This window comes from Lissotriton helveticus, chromosome 3_1, assembly GCF_964261635.1.
Source record: "Lissotriton helveticus chromosome 3_1, aLisHel1.1, whole genome shotgun sequence".
In the NCBI taxonomy this organism is placed as follows: Eukaryota; Metazoa; Chordata; class Amphibia; order Caudata; family Salamandridae; genus Lissotriton; species Lissotriton helveticus.
In genome coordinates, this window is record NC_136061.1 from 664832078 (window position 1) to 664856817 (window position 24740).

Consider the following 24740-nt stretch of genomic DNA (forward strand, 5'->3'; position numbering starts at 1 on the left):
TGAATAAAGGTGTAAGTAGATTATTTTGAAAAAAAATCAATATATTGAAATGTCAATTAAAAAACTGTCATAGTATAGGTTTTCATTGGGCCATTTTGGGTCTGTAGCAACGTCTTTATAAGGTCATAGGGAGAATGTAGTGGTCATAGGGGTTAAAAGGGAAGCCGCGATAGGATCAGGTGATAAGTGCATGGAGTGACTTTAAAGACCCCTAAGCAGTTGTATTTGATGTCTCCATAGAGTCAGAAAAGGACGATATAGACTTCTTTATAGAGCCATACACATACTGTAGGTTATGCCTTTATAGGGATGGTAAGGGATTGTGTGGGATGTCTTTATATGGTCAACCAGACTACAAGGAATTCTTGCCTTTATATGGTCAGACTACAGACTGTAGGAGGGGAGGTTGTCATAGTTTCAGACATAAACTGTTGGCAATTTCTTTGTAGGGTCAATGAGGGGCTACAGAGAATGGCTTTTTAGATTATAAATTGTCTGCATGGGAGTTATTAACATTGCCCGTAAGAGGCTATACGGGTTGCCTTTCTGAACCCAACCAGGGACAGTAGTTATGTTTTGTAAGGTTGGTGGGGACACTAGAGAGTGTCTATGTAGTGGACAGTAGAGGATTCATTTGTAGGGCCAGGATGTCACTGTGGGGGTGTCTTTATAGGCTCTTAAAGGGACTGTAGTGAATGCCTTTAAGATAGGGCTCACTGGGACTGTGTTGGATGTCTTTAGAGGCACAGACAGTGGAGGGGACTACAAAGTGAGACAGGGACTCTAGTGCTCCCTTCATTGAGTCACTATAAGGAATGTGTCTATAGTGCCATACAGGGGCTGTAAATATTTATTTATAGAGTTGGACAGGGCTCCGTGGGGATGCCTTTAAAGGGCCAATAATTCAGTGCAATGGATGCCTTTATAAGGCCAAGTAAGAGTCTTTGGGGATTTTTCTATGGGGTCGGGCATGGATTGTTTGGGGTACCTTTATAGGGGCAATGAAAGTCTATGTGCAGGGTTGGATTCATTCATGGTGGTAAGTGCAAGAACATTAGTTAAGAAGAAGTAAGACAACCTCATTCACTCTACGGCCCCTTCCTCTATATATGGACATCCCTTGTGTTTATGAAAGCCACCTCTGGGTATGGAAGTCCTCTTTCCATGCAGACATCCTCACTAAGTCAGCTCTGTGTGGAAGACCTACGCTGCTAAGAAACCCTCTCTGTGCACAGGCATCCTCTCTGTGCATAGGCATCCTCTCTGTAATGAAGACCACAGACAAATGCTCCCTTGGTATAGAAGTTGCTAAGGAGTAGAGAAGGATGCACCTGTGTATGGAAGCCATTGCTGTTTAAGGAAGTCCTCACTGTGTATGGAATTTCCTCTGTATGAAAGAGACCTCTGTGCATTGGTTCCCCCTCTCCTCTGTGCATGTAAGTCATCTGTGTATGGGATATCCTCTGTATGAAAGAGACCTCAGTGCATTGGTGCCCCCTCTCCCAGGGGCGGCTCTTCCATTAGGGCGGAGGAAAGTCATCTCACTGTTTTCTTGTAGTGTGAGAAACAGAAACATAAAATGGTAAAACTACCATTTTATGTTTCTGCTTCTCGCACTGCGAGAAAGCAGAAGTGACTGGTTGGAAGGGTCTGCTCGAAAGCAGGGGAGGAGTGGCTTGCCCAATGATGTGGGCCCTGACTGTTTGGTCGGCCATGTGGGGCCGGTAAAACCAGTCATGCGCTCTCTCCCTTTTCTCTATGTGGGCTGCATGCAGACTACATGGAGAAAATGGCCTCCCCATAGGCACCTGGCTGGGTGCCGCCCCCACTAATCACAATGCTGCCATTGCAGCGTTGTGATTGGCTTAGGGGAGGGGAGGGAGACTGCATGTGGCTGCTTCCTGTTACGGAGAGCACCAGGAAAATTTGGGACCCGGCCTGGGGCTGAGGCGGCGCGGGACCCGGGAAAGTACGTTTTTATTTAATTTGAATTTTTTCATTTAATTTTAATTAAACTCGTCCCGCCTTCCCCCCACAAACCTGTGCGACTCCCACCACCTCCTCCCTCACCCACGAGGCATGTCGGCCGCGACTGCCCTCTCTTCTGTGCATGTAAGTCATCTGTGTATGGGATATCCTCTGAATGAAAGAGACCTTTGTGTATAGGTGTGTATTTAAGTCATCTGTGTGTGGAAGTCCTCTGTGTTTAAAGCAGTCTTTTTGAAGTACAGATTCTTCTTGTAGTATACAAGTCCTTTCTCTAGAAAGAAGCCCCCCTCGGGCGTGGCTTGAAGGGCAGAGCTAATGGATGCCTGATCCTGCTGCTGCGCTGCAACAGAGACAGCAAAGCAACTGACCCAGCCAAATATCAGGTCACAAAAGTAAGGAAGGCTGATCCGAACATCGGAAGCCCAGCTCCGTGCAAAGGCATCATCCACAAGGAGCAAGACATGAAGAAAAAAGGAGTAAAAGTGACCTGGGGAGCGAGACTGGATACGGGGAAGCGAGGCAAAATGGCGGCCGGGAAAGCAAAACCAGGCAAAGAAGCGGGTAAGCCGCGCTGAGACGGACAAAGTCCCCACGAGAGCACATTGTCTGCAAATACCACCGAGCCAATACTAATTGACACTTAAGCGGTGAGTGCAAGCGGCGAGCTACGTGCAAGCGCTCACGGAGGAGCGCGCGGCAAGAACGGGGTCCGGGCTGCAAGTTTTACCAAAATGGAGCGGGCGTAAACGAAACCTGCAGATTAGCGCTGGAACAAACAGACAAGGGGCCTCACAAAGGAGGAAGCGCGCTCAGTAAAAGCTCGAAAAGCCCACAATACCATACACCTGTGGAGGGGAAAAGACAACGGACCCGCAAACAGAGGCGGAGCACACAAGCTTAACAAAGATGGCAGGTAGAAAGTGAAACTGGCAACGTCCAATGCAGGGAAGAAGGGCGGGACAAAACAAAATGCTGCACAACGGGGGAAGCGAGCCCAGCCAAAGAGTGCAGAGCCTGAGAAACCTGACACCTTAAATGGGGACAACAACGGTCTCATAATGCTGGATGTGTAGGCGAAAGCTACAGGAACTGGCACAGCGAAGTAGCGCTGGAACGAACACGGGACCCCAAGAACGGGGGAAGCACAGAGCACACGGCCCGGCATACAAAACTCGCAAAGCCCGCCATAACTGACACTCGCAGGGGGTAAAAGCAATGAGAGCACAAGCGAGAGGGTGAGTCTGTGAAACACACCACAGGGTGTGCCCTGATCGACCACACGAGAGACCAACCCGTCCCAAGCCTGAACCGAGTTACCACGACCCTCCCCCCCAATTCCTACTAGAGAGGAATAGCCTGAACACAGACAGCCTCGTGCACAATAGGAAGCGCGCAAAGCAAGCCAACCAAAGGGACGTGTCTAGTACTGTAGGAGGGACACCCCAGACTTCGCATCACTCCAGCAACGCTCTAGCCACAGGGGAACAATACAGAGAAGTGAGCTGTAACCGAACCAAGCGGGCCAATACAAAGAACCCTGAATCGTGGCTGTTAACAACACGGTAAAAGGAGGAGAGGGCAGCCGTGGGCTCACATACTAGTAGCCACACCTGGAATCCAGCCAACTAGCAAACAGTCGGTGGACAAAGGTATCAGCAACAGGGAGACACAAACGATCTGGCCACAGCGGCCGGAAAATTCACAGGGGTGGCAAAACAAGTAAGGTTTCAGCTGAGACTGCTCCCCAACGAGCCAACCAGAGAGCAGCCACCCGCAGAGAGAGTGAGGAGTAACAGAGCAGGGCGAGCACAGAGGGGCCCCACACAAGAACCCAGAAAGTCCAGAACAAGCAAACAACCTAAGCGCAGCCAACCCTGCGCCATGTCCGAAAGAGAAATGAGGCTGCAGCAGCTGAAGAAGAGCAAAAATGAACCCGGACCAGCTGGCTCTCCGATCAAGCAGGACATAAACAGTACCCTGGAAATGATCCTAAAGAAACTAGCTGAAGTACACGACCTGGCAAAAATGAAAAACTCACGACAAACACAATCCAGCTAGAGATAGCGGCAGTCAGAGCCGACCTAAATGCATTAAACATTAGACACTGGCTACAGCTGAGCAAAGGTTCAGTGATGTGGAGGACCTCTCCACCAGCACAAACAGGGAGTTTAAATCAATAAAGGAAGAAACAGGGGCACTACTAAAGCAGACAGCCGACATGGAGGCCAGGAGCCACAGATGCAACATCCGCATACTGGGGATCCCTGAGGGCACTGAAGACGCAGCGGGATCTTGCGCAACATTCCTTGAAGATCTGATCCCCAAAATCTCCAACCTAAAAGTCACCCGCCAATTCGAGATAGATAAAGCCTACAGCGTCCCAGCTTTCAAACCATCAACTTCTAACAACGCCAGCCCCATCATATGCAAACAGCTAAGATTGCAGCATACAGAGGACATTTTTAACTTTGCACGCAAAAATCACCAAATCAACTGGAGGGGGCACAAGATCATCCTAACGCAGGATTACTCCAAACCCACGGTTGACACCAGAAAAGGTTTCTTAGCCTTACGACAAAGACTGAAAAGTAAAACCATCCAATTCTCCTTTGTGGCTCCCGCAAAATTCAAGATAATGGACAAGGGGAAAAAAATCTCTTTTTTACCGACCCAATAGGGTTGACCCATTACGTTGAAGGTCCGGCAACGCTGTCCATCGACACCTCACAACAAGCCTCAGAAAAGAGGGGGCCCTTCACCGGACCTAACCTCTGGAGGGGGCTCATGAAGGACACACACCCCTTACAACGATTCTACCTCAGGAAAATACCTACCTCACAGCTGCCGCAATCTACCTCAAAACAAGCCCAACTGGGAAAGGAACAACACCTACCTCGCGCCGACCGACAAAGCGAACTAACACCATACACTGATGGACAAAAGGAAATATCAGGAAGCTCAATGCATCAGCGGGCGCAAGCGCCCTTGCAAACAAAACAAGCAGGCCCATGACAGCCCTCACCACAATCTGCCCTAAGGAACTCGCAATCCTGAGTTAACGAACAACATGGCTTAGGGAGGCAGAATGGCGATCCTGCCGTTGCACCTCCGACAAGCAAGTGAATGGGGGGCGTAGGGGGTGAGAGGGAAGAGGGGCGGTTGCCCTGATTTGTATATGATATATGCTCTATCTATTTTCCATTCTTTTCTTTTTTCCACACCTTATACGCCATTGCACACAACGGCGGACTCCGCCTACATCCCGACTCAGAACTCTAGGGAGACACACCGGGAATCCAGTTCACAACAGCCCTAGTAGAGTACAGGGGGCTGGACACACGAAACCATCGCAATACAACACATCAGAAGGCAAGTAGTAAAGCACTCACCCTGGCCACAGACCTAAACATAGTTTCCCTAAATGTCAAGGGCCTAAACCACCCCATCAAGCGCAGGAAGATAGTGAACTACCTCGCAAAGACAAAGGGCGATATAATCCTGTTACAGGAAACAAAACTAGGAGAGGAGGACCTAAAACTTGTCAGAGCAAACTGGATAGCACACACTGCCTGCTCGCCAGCTGACAAGAAAAAACGCGGAGTCCTGACCCTGATTTCCAAAAGATCAAGGATCTTAGGATCAAGGAACAATAGGTTCACAATACCGAGATGAGGAGGGTAGGCTACTAATAACAAACTTATCAAGAGGAGAAGAAAAATTCCACGTAGCGAACATATACGGTCCTAATACTGACGACCCCAAATTCGGGGAAGGCGTAGCAGAAACACTAGACAAACTCCCCCAGGACGAACTCACGATTGTAGCCGGGGACCTCAACATACCACTCGATTACACAATAGACAGACAATCCTCCTGCCTGTACCACCCCACGAAATCGCACACAGCTCTACAGAACATTTGCACCAAATTCAACCTCAAAGACTCATGGAGACTACAACACCCAGACAATAGAGACTACACTTTCTACTCCAACCCACACTACTCATACTCCAGAATAGATTACATCTTGATATCAGAGGAACACACACACCTGATAGATCAAACAGATATAGCACCAAGACTTATCTCAGACCACTCAGCCATCAGCCTAAAACTAAGCAGCTACCACAGCAAAACTGCCCCAAGAAGATGGCGTTTCAATAGTGAAATCGTCACAGACCCAGAAAATAGGGAAGCAATTGAGTTGTCCATATCAGACTTTCTAGCCCACAATGACACCCCAGAAACTAGCACCGGCACACTATGGAAGGCCCTGAAAGCCATGATCTGAGGTAAACTAATAGATATCAAGGCAAGGACAAACAAAAATTCTAACTTGAGATTAACCCAACTAGAAGAAGAGATAAAAAAGCTAGAACTTAGCCATGCAAAGGACGCAAAAAACGTCACACTCCTGAACACTCTAACACAACACAAGTACGAGTACAATAAAATCCTGAGTGAAAGGGCAGGAATGTGGTTCAGCAGATGCAAGGAAAGAAGCCTATGCGAAGCCAACAGAGCAGGGAAACTTTTAGCAAACTATTTGAAGCACAAACGAAACCAGGTAGCGATCTCAATAACAGACTTGAATAATAAAACCTACACGAAACACAAAGATATTCTCAGCACATTCCAAAAATTCTACCCAGAGCTTTATGACTCAGAGCAGATGCATAACCAAGAGGAATGCACTAGATACCTAGACAGACTTGGGCTCCCCAAGCTGGACCCCGCGGACACAGCAAAGCTAGGCCAGGAAATCAGCGAGGCAGAAATTGAAAAGGCAGTCAAGTCCCTAAAAAAAAAACAAGGCCCCGGGTCCTGACGGCTACTCTGCTGACTTCTATAAGGCCTTCCTATCGCAATTAATACCCTCCATGAAAAGAGTCTTCAACCAGTCCGCAACCACAGGGGTGGTACCACAATCCATGATAGAGGCTAATATAATAGTCATCCCTAAGGGGGCAAGGACCACGCCCTGCCCAAAAACTACAGACCCATATCCCTCATCAATGTAGACTGCAAAGTCTATGCCAAAATCCTAGCGGTCAGACTAAACACGGTCCTGCCCAAACTAATCAGTAACGCCCAAGTCATCTTTATGCGTAACAGAATATCTAGTGACAACACACGTCTTTTCTCCCACATTCTTGAACAAATCTCCACGAAACAAGAGCTGGCTGTGGTGATTGCACTAGACGCAGAAAAGGCCTTCAATAAGGTCTTGTGGGCCTTCCTACAGAAATGCATGCAGACCTTCAACCTGGGGGAAGCATACATAAGGATGACCATGGCCCTCTATCAGGCCCCCTCTCGGACACATTCAAACTGAAACAGGAAACCAGACAGGGATGCCCGCTATCACCGACACTCTTTCTCCTGGCGCTAGAACCCCTAATCCAGGACATATAGCTAAACGGAATCATAAAAGGGGTCGAAATAGGGGGCACAGTGTGGTAAATAAATAATTAATTACCGGTTCTATTTTTGACTGGATACAATATAAACAGATAGCTCAATAAATAAGAGTCAAGATACGAGGTAGCTGGAGTATACCGGCTTTAATCAAGCATAAAGGACTGGAACAGGACAGCCTGTACGGGAATGGGATGGCAGGGCCCGGCAGCTGCCGGGGCAGGATCTGGGAATGGCTAGCAAACTTTTAATAACAGTGCACAATATTTATAGTTAAACAAATACATTGTATTCAATACAGTAGGCGTAGCAGTAGGCGGAGTTTGTAGCAGTCGCGAAAGATAAGGCATAAAGTGGGTGTAACAAGAGGTGTGTACAGGGAGTATACATAGACATGTGATACAAACGTAACAGAATATGTCATAAACGGGGCGGAAACATGGAGGGGGCTACCTGAGCAGCTGGGACCTCTAACCTAGTGGTGCGCGCAAACTGACAATGACGTGTTACTAGGGAGAACTGAGGGCTATGACTTCTGCGCTAGAAGAGGAGACTAAAGTCTGGAGTGTCAGAGCGACATGTACCTAAAGCCTATCTGGTATCTGGTGTTTAGAGAACATGTTGATAGAATCCAAAAGTTATCAGGGCAAAGGCTAACAGACTTTAAGACTGGTGCATGCATAATTCTATATGTAGTGCGTGTGTGAGGAATATTCTATGAACATTAATACAGTATTTCTCTTACATGGAGACACAAAGGCTAGACCATGACGGAAACTATTGATGTGATTCAGTAGCTTAGGAATGCAGAGAAGGAGGGCTGGACTGATAACTAGAATCATAACATACTCTTGGCAGACTGGGAGGCAGAGCCAGGCCGAGCCGGGCACTGCGAGGCATGAAGTAAGTGAAGGGTCAGGGATACAGGTGGGGGCTGTATCGCTCCTCGGAGAGGGTTCAGGAGATAGGAGCTGAATCTGAGTCCGGGCCCTTTTGAGGCCTAGAAACGGGGATAATTCAATGAATTAACGTGCACACTGTAAAACGTGGCAACGTAGGATTACATAGGCCTGATATTCGTTGCTTTCACGAAGACTGGAAACTGGCATACTAGAGATGGACACAACTGTAATTGCGTCTTTTAATCGATCAGAAGGGGATACATGCATATCGATCATGCACGTATAACATAAGATGGGGAACACGTAGGCACATACAACATGGCAAAATTTACTTTTCCACATTCCCTCCTTGTGCCCTACGTTTCCATCAGGAAACATCTATATTCATGATACCATCTATCATTTCATATAGCATCATTTGCTCGTCTCGAATTGTCTTGGAACGGGATTTAGGACTAGGAATACAAGAGGTAGCACAAATGCCGCAAATCGCAGGGCCACATTGTATACAGAGGCAGCAACTGAATATGATCATTACTGCAATACCTAGGAATGACAATACTTTCCATCCCCAGGCAGATATGATACTCCAGAGCCAACCGGACCATGTCCAGGTGCCTGGATTCTGGTGTAACTGATGGGCAATTTTATGAAGTCTGGTTATAGCTGAATAAACAGACGGCGCGTTATTAGGAATGAAAATGCAGCAACTAGATCCGATGACTCTACATGCTCCTCCTCTATCGGCCAGTATGACGTCAAGAACGAGACGATTTTGGAGCACGACAAATCTCATAGCAGATTGCTCTTCGGTTAAGTTACCTAGAGCAGAAGTAGTCTCATTCACTACTGCTTCAAGGGTTCTGGTTAACCTACGTATTAACTTACTATTCTGTACAGGGCCTATAAAGAAGAAGAAACCTTTATTAAAGTCTTGATACTGTTCTAGAGTAGTTTCAGTTTGATCGACAATTGGGGACTCGATCTCCCTTCTATGTCTGACGTGTACTAGATGTGTGTTTCTGTGATAATCAGATGGGGCTAGAAAAACTGGTGGCAGTAGGAAGGCAATGTAACATGTTCCATCCCAATCGAGGGGCAGACGAACATATGCGGTCTGACCACAAACAAAATAAGAATGACGTGAGGCTTTGAAAATAGATTTCCCACTGTCACTATACTCGACAGTAGTAGTACAATCACTATGTCCTACATGTGCGGAACCATTCTTTCTGACACATAATTCGCCTTTGACTGGTAGTACTGAAATAGCAGGTAAGTCTGGAGTAGTATCAGACTGAACATTCAATACCATAAAATTCGAAGAATAATTACCTAAATTATAAACTTCATTTTCTAGATCTAACCCTGTTCTATGGGGGAGACCTTGCTTGTCTGGAAAACATGTTCTATTCAGAAGGGACATATCATTGGAGGACGACGTTAACGTGGACCATGCTCCACACGAACCATTATGTGAAAACGGATAAGGAAAGAGTGGCAGAACTCCCTTTGGTGTCTGGAAAGGGGGGAGTCGACCACACACCCAACAATTAGTGGCATTGCTGGTCTGGTGTGAATAGTGTAACATTCTTATAAAGGTGTTATTGCGCATAGCAAGACGATAGGATAACTCGTGAGGAGGCAGATCACTAAATGTGTGCTCTACTGTGGCATTAGAAAACTTATTTACATGAGAAATTGGAAAACATAAATGCAATGCATAACTTGTGCAGGTAACCATCAAACTTAGAAACAATATAAAACTTAGAAAAATGATACATCGTATAGAGTTTTGACTAACTCTCTCACTATGGGGGTCTATCTCATACATGTCAGATACCTGTCTAACCGTTTCACCCGAGGGGGACTTAGACAATTAAACTGGCTGACTTATTTTACTAGACCGGAGTTTTAACTTATACTCCTGCTGCGGAGTTTTCTCAAACAGAGGAACTTTCAGTTCCGGATTTGAATCAATGTCTGATTTAGAGTCTGGTTTCAGGCAGTCTTTAGAAATGGAACAGTCTTTAGAAATGGAACAGTCTTTAGAAATGTCCTTTATAAACGTCTTTTTCCGGACTCCATGGAATTTCTTGATATGCGACAGATGGACTCAACCCTTGCGGCCTTCCAACTTCACGGCCGTGCGGGTGGTCAGGAGGACTAGTCGTGGCTCCTTCCAACGGGGCTCCAGCGGACTTGAACGATCAAAGTTCCTTACGAGAACAAGGTCTCCTGGAATGACCTCGTGCGGTTTCACTTCAGTATTGTCTGGAAATGCAGCGGCAACCTGGGAACGACAAGAGTGTAGGGCAGACATCAAGGAAGCTAGGTAATCTGTCAACATATTACTGGAAACATCTGTAATACTGCAGGGTCTAGGTGTACCCCACATATTTGGGGGACGGCCGAATACGACCTCATAAGGGGACAGACCTGATCTGGAATGTGCAACCATGCGCATGAAGAATAAAGCAACTGGCAGGGCAACTAGCCAGTCTACACCTTTTTCTTTACATGTCTTGGCAATACGGATTTTCAAGGTCTGATTATGTCTCTCTACGAGACCGGCTGCTTCAGGATGGCGTACACAATGGAACTTCCACTGGTACCCTAACAAAAGGGAAACATGTTTCATTAGCTCAGATGAGAATGGCTGGCCGTTATCACAATACACGACCCTAGGGAGTCCATAGCGGGGAAAGAATTCACGAACCAACTGCTTGGCAGTGGTCGCGGCTGTATAATCTGGAACTGGATATGCTTCTGTCCACCTGGACAAAGCGCATACAACTACGAGGACATACTTGAAACCTCGACATCGCTCCATCTGAATATAATCCATCTGGAGGACTTCAAAAGGGTGGTCAGGAGGTTGGAATCCACCTTGTTCCACCGGGACACTTTTACCTGGATTGAACTGGCAACATATCATACAAGTACGGACTTTCTGTTTGGCTGCAGCTCGTAAGTGCTTGTTGAACCAAAGGTTCTGAATACTGTCTAACATAGCTTTTTCTCCTAGATGTGCTGGACTATGTGCGGTATTGATAATGACTTGAACCATAGAGTCGGGGAGAAACCATGTGGCTTTTCCCTTCGTCAACCATCCTTGATCTGTCTGGACCCCTCCTTGTTCGGACCATTTCTTTATTTCTTTGGGAGTAGCATGTAACTGTATGTCTATGACATCTTGTGTAGGGTCCTTAACTGTCATACATGTAGTCTGTTCTGGAATGGATGTCTGTGTCTTGTTAACTGGGATGTCTGGTGTCTGAGCTGTAAGCTTGGCTGTTCGATCTGCTAGATCGTTACCTTGGGAAATGATATCAGTAACTTTCGTATGTGCCTTGCACTTCATGATAGCGATAGCTGTCGGTAAATGTATTGCATCTAACAGAGCTTGAATGAGGAGACCATGCTGAATCTTGGTTCCATGAGAAGTCATGAAACCTCTCTCCTGCCAGAGCACTCCGAAGTCGTGTACAACTCCGAATGCGTAACGTGAATCTGTGTATATGTTTACTTTCAGGTTCCTGGCACGTATGCAGGCTTGGGTCAGAGCGACTAGCTCTGCTGCTTGAGCAGACAGGGTGTCAATACGGTGTGTTTCAATAACTTCAGTTTCAGTAGTCACTGCATACGCGGCTACTAGTTCTCCTGTACTTGTTCTCATATATGAACCATCCACATAAAGTGTCAGGTCGGGATTAGGTAATGCAATGTCTGTCAGGTCTTGTCTTGGCTTGGTCATAGTGTTAACAATTTCCACACAGTCATGTGTGGCAGGATTTGAAGTAACTGACGGTAACAATGTAGCAGGATTTAGAATGTTGCAGCGTCTGATTTCTATGTGTGGCTGGAACAGTGTCAGTTCATAACCTGTTAAACGTGCAATTGTCAAGTGCTGAGTCTGTGTTCGGTTTAAAAGAACTTCCACGGAGTGTGGAACTTGTACTGTCAGGGAGTGTCCTAACACTATGGAATCACTTTGTCTGATAGCTAGAGCTGTGGCTGCAACTGACTTGAGGCACGCAGGCAGAGCCTGGGCTACTGGATCTAATGTGCTCGAAAAATAAGCACAAGGCTTGTACTGTCCTGCTTGATCTTGTGTGAGAACAGATAATGCAGTACCATCACGTTCTGTGACAAAAAGTGTAAAAGGCTTACTGTAGTTCGGTGTAGCTAGAACAGGTGCTTGGCATAAGGCTTTCTTTAACTCATTAAAAACAAGTGTATGTTCCTGGGTCCAAGGGAGGACAGTCGATACGGCTGCCTCCTGTGTCGTTAACTGTATCAGTGGCTTTGCTAGAAATGCATACTGAGGAATCCATTGTCTGCAATAAGAAGTGAGGCCAATAAAAGCACGTACCTCCTTCTGTGTCTTGGGCTGTGGAAGACTCGCTATTAACTGGATACGATCTGGTGTCAACTGCCTACCCCACTTGGACAGCAAGTGGCCTAAGTAGATCACTTGCTGGACACAGAACTGAAGCTTCGAAGGGGACACCTTGTGCCCCATCTCGGCTAGGAAATACAGAACTGTAAGTGACGCACGCTCGCAGTCACGTTCAGAACGGGCTGTGATCAGTAGATCATCGACATACTGGAGCAGGGCAGTGTCAGTTGGCATGTGAATATTGTCTAGTTGTCTTTTAAGTGCTTGACTGTAAATACTAGGACTTTCTGTGAAACCTTGAGGAGCTCGTGTGAATTTATAGCTCCTTCCATTTAAACAAAAACCGAAAAGGTACTGGCTGTCTGGATGAATGGGAACACTGAAAAATGCATTCTTGAGGTCTATTACAGTAAAAAATGTAGCTTCGGGATCAATAGCTGTCAATAAGGATGAAATATCTGGGACTACTGGATACTGGGTTATGATACATTTATTAAGTTCTCGAAGGTCAATCACTAATCGATATACTGGAGGTGCATTTGGATCAGTACGTTTCATGACTGGAATGATAGGAGAATTACATACATTGGAGTCAGTTTCTACAACCACTCCTTGAGCAATGAGCTCATCAATAATTTTGGATAAGGCTGCTACAGCCTCAGGTGGCAATCTGTACTGTCTGATTCGTGGCAAGACTATGCCTTGCTTGAGAGTCACACGATGGGGTGTGATTTGCATAAAACCTACATCAGTTGGACCTTGCGCCCATAAATGCTGCGGTACATTTGACAATCTTGGATCAAAATCACGTAATACATAGTGACCTTTAAAGTCCCTTAAGAACAATCGGATTCCTTCTGGGGAACAGCAAATTACTGCACCTAATTCTTTCAATGTTTTAATGCCTAACAAATTTTCTGGACATGATTTCGTAAGTAATAAATCAGTAGTTCGGGACAATGGACCAACTTCTAGAGTAACTGGCTTTGATATCTCGTTTACAATAGGCTTTCCTGAAAATCCAAGGGAAACATTTCTAGAGCCTGAGAGCGGAGCCCCTGGAACCTCGTCATGACTGATAGTAGTCCTACTTGCCCCTGTATCAATCAAAAACTTTCTGTCTTTCCCTAATACTTGACTGTGTACATAGGGACCCTCTTGATCTACAGGTATCTCGATGAGAGGCAAGCCTACCTCCCTCTCTAGGCTGTTTCATGAATACTGTTGATACTCTGTATACTCTGTCTGGGCATACTGGTACATCTGCTGTGTAACATGCTGTGTTGCAGCGATAGGCTGCGGTGCTGGAGCTGTCTGTTGTGCATTCTGTGGTGGCTGAGAAGTCTGCGAAACTTGTTCTTGTCTAGGCGGACGTGGTCTTTCTTTAGTTTTACCAGTTGCTATGTTATGTTTCAGAACTGCACACTCGTTTATAAAATGACCTGGCTGTTTACGATAATTGCATGTCCCTTTAACGGGAGCTGTAGGATGACTGGCTTGATTCGGACCCCTCTTCTGACTGTCTTGTGGAACAGATTGTGCAACTAGTACTTTCATTTTCGTGTCTTTCATACGTCTTCTTTCGTGTTCTTGCTCTTCCCTGATTCTGTTCTGGTGATACTGGAGCATCTGTAACATTTGTGACGGGGTACTAGCTTGCCAACTACTTTCGACTTTCAAAACTCGATTTTTAACTTGTGGGCTTGAATTCTCGACTAGTTTAGTAACAAAAAGATGAGGGTATGACTCGCTACCTGTCTTTAAACCACTGTTGATAATGAAACATTTTTCAAATCTAGAATAAAAATCACTAGTGTCTTCATCCTGTTTCTGTTTACATGCTGAGATTGCATCCCAATCTTCCTTTTTCGTGGCTAGTAACCTTGGCAAAACTTGTATCAATAACTCGGGCAATTCTTTACATTTATCCCCAAGACCGGTACCTGGTACTCGTATTTTATCTTCAGCTTCTAGAGCTGTCCAATCAATCTTTTTCTCTCCCACCTCCCATTCTTTTTCCTTGAGTTTTTCATATACCCCTGCGGGCAACAGGACCTTTAGCATTTTAATAATATCTGGATACGTGTATTCTCCCATACGGAGCATGTCTTTTAATTCTCGATGGAACCCTGCTGGATCTTTGTCGTGACAAGGAATTAATTTCTTCATCTCTAAGAGTTCCATCTTTGTGATAGGGGTGTAAACAAATACTCGTTGCATTTCACCACCCGCTGTCCTAACTGGGTGTACTTCTCGTAACGGATTCTGTCTATCCATGTAAAATGATTTACTTTCTGGAGGTGAGACATGAACAAAATGCGGATTCAGAAACGTTCGATATTTGTGGCGCTGTTCTAGAATGACACTAATTCAATCGGTACCTAAACCTTTCCATCTATACTGGAGTAACTCGTTCAGAACATCATGTAACGGACCTGGATCAGAATGCTGACCCTCATACAGTGTAATGAGGTGCTGGATCATATACATACCCACCAGTCGCTGCTCGGCTGGGGGCAGTTTCAGAAACATTTGTGCCACTATTTCGTCTGGAAAAGTGGTAGAATCAGTAACCCATCGGACTGCTGATCGGGCTAGTTCTTGTTCATGCATGGTACTAAGTTCACTATAACCGATTCGTGATTTCAGAATGTGATCGGTAGCTTGAAATACTTGTTCTAGAGAATCTTGTTCTGGTGCTGGAGGAGGGAAAACTTTCTTATGTTCTAGGCGTGAATGTCGGTAGGGAAGACTAGATCTACCTACATACGCTATTCTGGTAGGATTCTCGTCGTCTACCTCTTCAGTAGAAGAGTCGTTTTCTTTCTCGGACACTTGCGCTGCTATACGTTGCTCGTGTAACCTTATTATTTCCTTACGAATTTTCTTGTACATACTTTCTATACTACTGAGTGTCTTGTGTCTACCCTCGGCTATATTATCACTCCACCTTGTCAGAACTTTCATTTCGGTCGGATCTTTAGTCGGACAATCTTGTTCCCTTATTAAACAATTGATTAAAAATTTTAATAGCATGAGCTGAGTCTCAGCTTTCCTTAGAGACATGATTTCGCCAATACTTTCTGGATCGTCTCCTGTACGGATGAAACGATATATTCTGTCTAGATCTTCTTTCATATTCGGTAGGGTGTCCAAATACTCGGTCACCCGTCTTACGCGCAATGATTATATAACCATATTATCATCGCCTGGGACTGGATCATAACGGCATTCGGTAAGAGCTCGCTTGATATCTGCAACGGACTGATATTTGGGCGTACGCTGTAACGCACGTTCATGTAACTCGACTAACGTTACACGTTTGTGTGGCGGCGGGGTACCAGGAGGACCTCCCCCCGCGGCCCCTAAACTGGAATCGTCGACTGATACTCTTCGTGCTGGCAGAGTGACCGATGTAGCGGGAACTTGTACTATGGGCTGGACCGGGGGTACCGTAACAGGTGCTGTAACAGGTGCCCCGGTGGCTGGAAGAACAGGAATTACATTATTTACAGGAGCTGGCGGAGCAGGATTTGCATATTCTGGGACTGTGTCGTCCAAATAGGACGAGAGAAAAATATCAGCTGCGGTCGGTTTGTGACGTAGCTTAATCGGAACTAATGGCGGCGGAAAATTACATGGTACTTCCGGGGTTGCTTTCGGCAAGCCCTCGGCAAGAAGAGGATACATACCCTTAATGAGGGCATTTCTCTGTCTGTCTGTCTGTTCGGCTTTAACTCGTTCACCTACTTCGATTAATTCCCTTTCTTGGACTCTTTCTGTGGATTCTCTGCTTAATTCTAACTTTCTGATTTCTTTCTCTGTTCTTTTATGAGATTCTTTGCGCCATAACTCGATGGCATCTTTCTGGGACTGTCTGGATTTCTTTTTCCATAATGCTTCTTCTACTCGCATGATGCACTCGGCATCCCATGTACCTGATACAGGCCATCTATATTTCTCTTCTAGATCTTTAGTATACTCGACCCATAAGTCTAGATATAATATGGCACTTATGCCATGCTTGTGGTACATAAAATGACCTGGACTGTCCCTAGGTGGGACAGGAACTGCTTCCTCGAGCAGACCTTTTCTAGTTTTTAACTGACGTAACTTTGAGAACAGAGGCATAACTAGGCTAGAGTCTGGACACAATACAATACACGATAAACACAATAATAACTTGAAAAACGAATCACTCATACCACGACATTGAAAACACATGAAATAACATTTAAAAATAACGGTTCGGACAGAATACTACCTGAAATACTGAGAACAGAACACATGAATTTCTCGAGAACAGAACTGACTAGAATTACTAGATGCACTGCTGAAACAGTACGAAACTTACCGGTCTCATAAAGAGACACGTCAGGACCCGCATCCACCTAAGTGGACACTTCGTGTTGGATCTGTGTACCCAAACCCACGGACCAGAGACAAATTAATTGACCCTGTCTAGATACTACCCCAGCAACGGTACTCACCGGGCAGCAAGAACGGAAGGCCTCGGACTGGACTGGACTGCTACGACGACGGACGGACGAACTTCGGACTTCAGTTACAGGTGGGCCTCCGGATACCTCGGACCTTGGACTCTCGGCTTGGGCTCTGGTCGGGACTCGCCGCGTTCCTCCACCGCCTCGTCTGGACGCTGGACCGCAACCTCCGTCTCCTCCGTGGGCCTGAGGGATACTTGAAGCAGAAATATCTGCACGTGCACGGTATGGTTCCGTCACGGCTGCAGAGGATCAGGGGGCCTGCGTGGCTTCTCCGGCGCGTGGGGACAGGGCAAGTCCCTATTCGGGCGCCATTAATGGTAAATAAATAATTAATTACCGGTTCTATTTTTGACTGGATACAATATAAACAGATAGCTCAATAAATAAGAGTCAAGATACGAGGTAGCTGGAGTATACAGGCCTTAATCAAGCATAAAGGACTGGAACAGGACAGCCTGTACGGGAATGGGATGGCAGGGCCCGGCAGCTGCCGGGGCAGGATCTGGGAATGGCTAGCAAACTTTTAATAACAGTGCACAATATTTATAGTTAAACAAATACATTGTATTCAATACAGTAGGCGTAGCAGTAGGCGGAGTTTGTAGCAGTCGCGAAAGATAAGGCATAAAGTGGGTGTAACAAGAGGTGTGTACAGGGCGTATACATAGACATGTGATACAAACGTAACAGAATATGTCATAAACGGGGCGGAAACATGGAGGGGGCTACCTGAGCAGCTGGGACCTCTAACCTAGTGGTGCGCGCAAACTGACAATGACGTGTTACTAGGGAGAACTGGGGGCTATGACTTCTGCGCTAGAAGAGGAGACTAAAGTCTGGAGTGTCAGAGCGACATGTACCTAAAGCCTATCTGGTATCTGGTGTTTAGAGAACATGTTGATAGAATCCAAAAGTTATCAGGGCAAAGGCTAACAGACTTTAAGACTGGTGCATGCATAATTCTATATGTAGTGCGTGTGTGAGGAATATTCTATGAACATTAATACAGTATTTCTCTTACATGGAGACACAAAGGCTAGACCATGACGGAAACTATTGATGTGATTCAGTAGCTTAGGAATGCAGAGAAGGAGGGCTGGACTGATAACTAGACATAACATACTCTTGGCAGACTGGGAGGCAGAGCCAGGCCGAGCCGGGCACTGCGAGGCATGAAGTAAGTGAAGGGTCAGGGATACAGGTGGGGGCTGTATCGCTCCTCGGAGAGGGTTCAGGAGACAGGAGCTGAATCTGAGTCCGGGCCCTTTTGAGGCCTAGAAACGGGGATAATTCAATGAATTAACGTGCACACTGTAAAACGTGGCAACGTAGGATTACATAGGCCTGATATTCGTTGCTTTCACGAAGACTGGAAACTGGCATACTAGAGATGGACACAACTGTAATTGCGTCTTTTAATCGATCAGAAGGGGATACATGCATATCGATCATGCACGTATAACATAAGATGGGGAACACGTAGGCACATACAACATGGCAAAATTTACTTTTCCACAACAGTAGTAAAATTAACTGCATACACGGACGATATCCTGATCTTAACAGAACAACCAAAACTCTCTATAAAGGCCCTTATGTCCACAATAACACAATACTCTAAACTCTCAGGGTACAAACTAAACAACAAAAAATCAGAATGCAAGCCACTAAACATCCACTGCACGAGAGATGTGGTGGGTGACTCAGGTCTGACTTGGCAGACGGGACACATCAAGTACCTAGGCATACACTTCAGCACCGACCTGTACAACACCCTCGGGCACAATGAGAAGTCCCTCATAGAAAAGGTCAAGAACCTGTTAGAGGCCTGGTTCCCAAAATTCATCACATGGTGGGGTCACATAGAAATGATAACAATGATGATCACGCCAATGATCAATTACCTGTCAAGCATGTTCCCTCTCCTTCTCACAGACGACTTCCATCAGAAAATCGACATCATGCTCACCAAATTCCTTTGGCGAGACAAGAAAGCAGGAATCAGTATTAAGAAGCTTAGGCTGCCGAAAGCTCAGGGAGGGCTTAACCTGGCAGACTTCAAAGCCTATCAACTAGCCTTCCTAGCAAAGCAGGGCACTCAGTGGCCCAAATGCCAGACTACACTACAGTGTGGCTACAGGTGGAGAAGGCCATTCTAAACAATCTACACCCTCTTGCCCTACTTACGACAAACACATACCACACACCTCTAAGCTGATATTTAAAAACACGAAGTTAGCACTCCTAAAAGTAGACAGGAGATTGGAACATTAGCATCAGGGGCTCCAAGTCAGACTCCTTGTGGTCAAACAGGACCATCAAATATAAGGGGAAGAGTCTTAACTTTGAGTCATGGATAGAGAAAGGTAGAAGCTTCCCACACCAACTAGAGAAGGGGACAGCCCCCCGTCACTTTCGCAGACCTGAAAACACGCCATCAACTAGAACACCTAGACCGTTATACATTCCTAAAGATAAAAACAGCCCTGGCAAAGACAAAAATAACCAACACCCAACCCTTGATCTTCTGCTTGGTAACCAACATCAACAAACTGGGCCACCAAGTCTCACATATTTACAAGCATCTATGCTCAAATAGCACCAAACTCGACAAAAAAAACGAATACTGGAACAAACAACTACACCACCCACTAAAAGACCCGGAGTGGAAAACACTTTGGTCCTCGGCCACACAAAACAAGATCACCCCAATCCTCGCACAAACTAAATTCTGGTTATTACACAAGACGTAATGGACCCTAGACCGACTACACACACTAGGCCTCAAGGAAGATTCCTTATGCTGGAACTGCAACACACAGAAAGGGGACTTAGCACACCTCATCTACCACCACCCAACTCTCACTGCATTCTGGGGAGGCGTGTTTGACTTCATAGACAATGTGTTCAAAATCAAAACAACGAGGGATTTTGTTTCCCTAAACACAGCATTTATGAGATCTGATCTGGACTCTTAGAATGACAAGGAACTAATGGACTTACTACTGACTGCTGCTGTCAAACTGGTGTTAACCAACTGGAAAGACTCTAGCAAAACCAACCTCCAAGGATGGCTAAACTGGATTACTCACCTCAGAGGAGCGGACAGCTTAGTGCTACCGTACTCCCCATGGAAGATATCGTCCAGGGGGCTATGGGAGACTCTGGACAGGTCCCTAGACCCATATAAGCCCCCATAAACGAGACACCTTAAAATCCCGAAGACGGGGGAGCCTATGCTAAGACAAGCCAGGAGCCTGTGCCGGGGTCAAATGATATGCGGTCTGCCCTATCGTTTCTCAAGGGTTCTGCCATGAATGTATGCCTCTCTTTTGGGCTATCCTAGCCCTCTCTCCTTTTCTTTCCTACTTTGCTGTCCTTTTCTGACCTGATTAACCTCCTTCTTTCAAACCATACCAGTTCGTGGGTAAGCACGGCCATAGTATTGTACTAACGCTCAGTATAAAAACAAAAAAGAAAGAAGCCCTGATCTCTGCTTGGGAGTTCTTCCTATTCCCGCTGTTTTGTATGATGATGTTTTTGAGGACTTTGTGACCCCCCGATGTTTTATTTGTAGGATGCTTCTCCGCATCAAAACCGATGACTCCGAATCATCGGGCCACCTCAGTTCCAAATTCGGAGCCCCTGTGGAGACTTGCAGACACCTTCTGAAAGAGGCCAAGCAGCTGGGGATAGCAGTCGTTGGAGTCAGGTGAGGCTCTTACCCTGCATAGGCGCGCTCTGCTAAGCTGAAGTCAGGGTCGCTCTGTCCATCATGTTGAGGTTCAGGTGACATTAGTAAATTAGAGTCAAGGGAGCCCCTGCTCTCCTGCGTCACAGCCTATGGCTGCAGTGCAGTGTGAGTGGAGCAGAGTTTCATGACTGAGGATGAGTGTTGTGAGTGAGAACGAGTGCAGTGAGGAAGTTTAGTGCTGCAGGCATGTCTGAGCGCTGTGAGGGTGACTGAGTGCTATGAGTGAGGTTGGAAGCTGAGGGAATGACTGGTGTGAGTGAGGTTTAGTGCTGTAGGTATGACTGAGTGCTGTCTCTGTGACTAAGTGCTGTGAGTGTGGCTGAGTGGTGTGAGTGAGACTGAGTGCTGTGATCAAGGCCAGATCCCGTGAACAAGAAGGGGCAATAATTTGAGTGAGGGCTTATATGAGATAAGGTGTGTGGGTGGGGTAGGGTGCTCTGAATGGGACATAGTGCGGTGAGTGGGACAGTGTACTCTCAATAGAACAGAGAGCTGTGAGTGTAATAGAGTACTCTAAATAGGTTAGAGTGTTGTGAGTTGGATAGGTTGCTCAAATTTCAGCAGGGTCTTTTGTGTAAAACAGGATGCATATGGAACCGACCTATCTGGGTTACTATTTTAGTAGACCTCGAAGTCTAACCATTAAGCGCTTGCCGCCACACCTGCTGAAAACTAACCTCTGGCCGCTTGCTCCATGCCTGCCACCCTGAGTATCTAACCAGTGTCATATCTGGTCCGTACCCTGTGTTTCACGGCAGCTAGGCAACTTCTGCCAGGCCCTGAACTCTCCATCTACCCAGTTTCCATGTAGGATCCAGCTCAAAGAACCTGCCGAGCTTCACCCAAGCCATAGAGGATGCACACGTGGTTTTCCAGACTGGGATCGAACTGGGGCACCAGATGCAGGTGCTGGATATTGGTGGAGGCTTTCCTGGGAGGGAGGATGACCTGCCTAGCTTCGAGGAGGTGAGTTTATCACATGAAACATCTACTTGTATTGCTGTGGGGCATGCTTTACCATAGGTGGAGCATGTACTGATCATGCAGAGAGGCACTTATAGATATTATTAATATGGGCATTAATGGTGAGTTTGCTAAAGGAGATTCAGCAGCTGCGTATGTGGCCACGAGGCTGCACGTAGAGCGCTGGTTTATGGAGAGAGTGTGTGTACACTTATGGAACAACCCTTGCCTGTCAGGAGTACACAATAGGACTCTCAATTGGGTGTAGTCTGTTTTACAGCTGCGGATTTCTCTGCCACAGTACTTCAGATTTAATCCTGCCCAGCTCTGCTTCCTGCATCCCAACAGACCTGAACATATTTGCAGTCTCACCAGTTCCTCCTCTTACTGGCGAGAGCTGGTTTCACTTGTCTAATGAGGTATGCAGTTGCAGCTGCTACCTGGAAGCAGCAGTGGCGCGGGTGCGGGGGAAGAGGTGGGGTGGTGGGAGGTAATCACTATTAAAAAAAATCACGTACTGTCTGGCCGCCTGCATCCTCTTCCTGGCTTTTAGTGAGAAAAAGGAAACAATAAGCACGCTCCCCGCAACCAATTGTGATTGGTATAAGCGCCGTGACGCGGCACTCAGCCAGGGCCTCTAAGGGGTGGGCATGTTCTCCATGCAGGCTATAATACTGGGTAGATCGCAGGGGTGGCTGGGGTTTGAAGTTGCTGTGGATCCTGGGGATTTCTTTGTGGAAGAATTCGAAGAAGTTGTTGCAGAGTTCTTGTGTAGTGGTGATGGTAAAACATTGCTTGCTGTTGTTTGAGCTTGATTTGATTCTCAGGGTCAAGGCCTTTTCCTTGATTTGTTTTACTTGATGGCAATAGTGTCTAAGTGCAGCCTTGTAGTGGATTCTTGCTGTGGTTCCATGGTTGGTTCTCCATGCCCTTTTCAGTTGTTTGCAAACTCTCTTGGATTCTACGAGGTCAGCGATGTACCAGGTAGATTGTATGTTGGATCTTTTAGGTGTGGTGTTTTTCAGGAGCACCAGGGTATTGGTGCAGATGATGATCGACTTGTTAAAGTTGTATGTGTCATTGATGAGGTCAATAGTGCTGTCTGGATGGTTTAGTCTATCTCTGTAATGTTCTTCCAGCAGAGGCTTCTGGTGTTGCTAGACTCCGTAAGGGTGAATGGTGGCTCTGTTATGTGTAAGTAGATTATGGAGTGGTCCATCCATGTGAGTGGAGTGATGTGGCTGACTTTATTCTTGTCGTTGAAGGAGAAGATCTGGTCCAGGGTGTGTCCGGCAATGTGGGTAGGGGTTTGTACGAGCTGGATAAGTTTGATGTTCTATACACTTTCAAGCAAGTCTGTGGAGTTGGAGTCCATGGGGTCATCCAGATGAAATATGAGATTGCCTAGGAGTATGAAGTCTTTGGTGCCTAGGTGAGGGGTTTGGTGAGGTCAGTGAGAAGGTTGCTGAAGTGGGTGTATAGTCCTGGTGGCTGGAAGGTGAGGGTGCCTTTGATAGTGGTTTTACTGTCTGCTTGAAACTTGAAGTACATGTGTTCCATAGAAGTGGCTTCTTGGTCAGTGTAAGAGGTGCACTGGATGGTGTCTCTGTGGATGATGGGGAGTCCTCCTAGTTTATGGGGTCAGCCCTGGTGCAGGATTTTGTTGGACCCGGCCTTGTGGCGTGGTGTCTCTCCCGCCCGAACAGCTGTATGTCAACGGAACCAGCACCATAAGAGACCCCGGCCGTCCCTCCCTGGGATCCCCCCAATGCCCTCAAACCCCCTTAAGGTCCGGCCGCCATCCCGGGCCCTCCGATTCCTGACTCCATGACCGCGTCCCAGCTCCAGCGAAATCCCAACATCGAGGCACCCCGATCAGACCAGGGGGTAAAGGATTCACTTGACTGAACAAGGGTGGAGGAGTTTCGATGGCCCCTCCGGCCTTCCCCTAACACCTGGTTTCAATCGCCTTCGAGCCTCCCTGGAAGCTGGGTCCGCCCCCCCGCTGGGTGTCTGGATGGCCCCCATCCCTCAGCCCCCTGGGCACCAGACCCCCGGCCAGGCGGGCCCGGACTTCAAAGGACAGCAGACCTATAAGGAGGGTGACCCTGGAGTAGGTCGGCAGTTGGATCCTAGACAAGAAAGCCCTGCTGACCTGGTCGCGGCTAACCCACCGGAAGAACCGACTAGCTACCTGAACTTTGATTCATCTGAGCCCTGCTGACTCCGTCGCGGCTCATCCTCGCCGAGAAAGACCCTGACCGGAACCTCTGAGCCCTGCTGACTCCGTCGCGGCTCATCCTTGGCGAGAAAGACCCTGACCGGAACCTCTGAGCCCTGCTGACTCCGTCGCGGCTCATCCTCGCCGAGAAAGACCCTGACCGGAACCTCTGAGCCCTGCTGACTCCGTCGCGGCTCATCCTCGCAGAGTAAGACCCTGACCGGAACTTTTGAGCCCTGCTGACGCTGTCACGGCTCCCTCGCCTTTGTCTACCGTGTCCCCCCGGCTCGAGGATTGAGAGCTGTGCGCCGGGTACCACCCCCCCCCGCCGTGAGCCAGTGCTGTGACTGTCCCGCTGCCCTATTCTCCCCATCCGAGACTTTGCAATCCCTTGATCCGCTTGTAAATATTTACCAACCCATTCCTTTCGTGATTGCTGTATAAAGAAAGTACGATCTCAGTCAACTGTGTGGTGTCCCATTTGTAGTGCAGTGAAAGCTCTGCTGGTCCGATCTGAGATAGAACCCCTCGCAGAAGGGCCTCACGCCTGGGCTCGGCAACGGTCCTGGGAGAGGTGGGTCTCGGG

The 24740-nt window shown here is 47.0% G+C and overlaps 1 protein-coding gene across 2 annotated transcripts in view; it reads left to right on the forward strand.

Annotated features, from left to right (window-relative positions):
* LOC144824702 (antizyme inhibitor 2-like) overlaps positions 1–24740 on the forward strand; it is a 255971-nt gene that overhangs the window by 74424 nt on the left and 156807 nt on the right. For both annotated transcript variants that reach the window (XM_078683729.1, XM_078683728.1), the window contains exons 5-6: positions 20794–20928; positions 21771–21936. In XM_078683729.1, coding sequence (XP_078539855.1) covers positions 20794–20928; positions 21771–21936 — 301 coding nt within the window. The remainder of the gene's footprint in view (positions 1–20793; positions 20929–21770; positions 21937–24740) is intronic.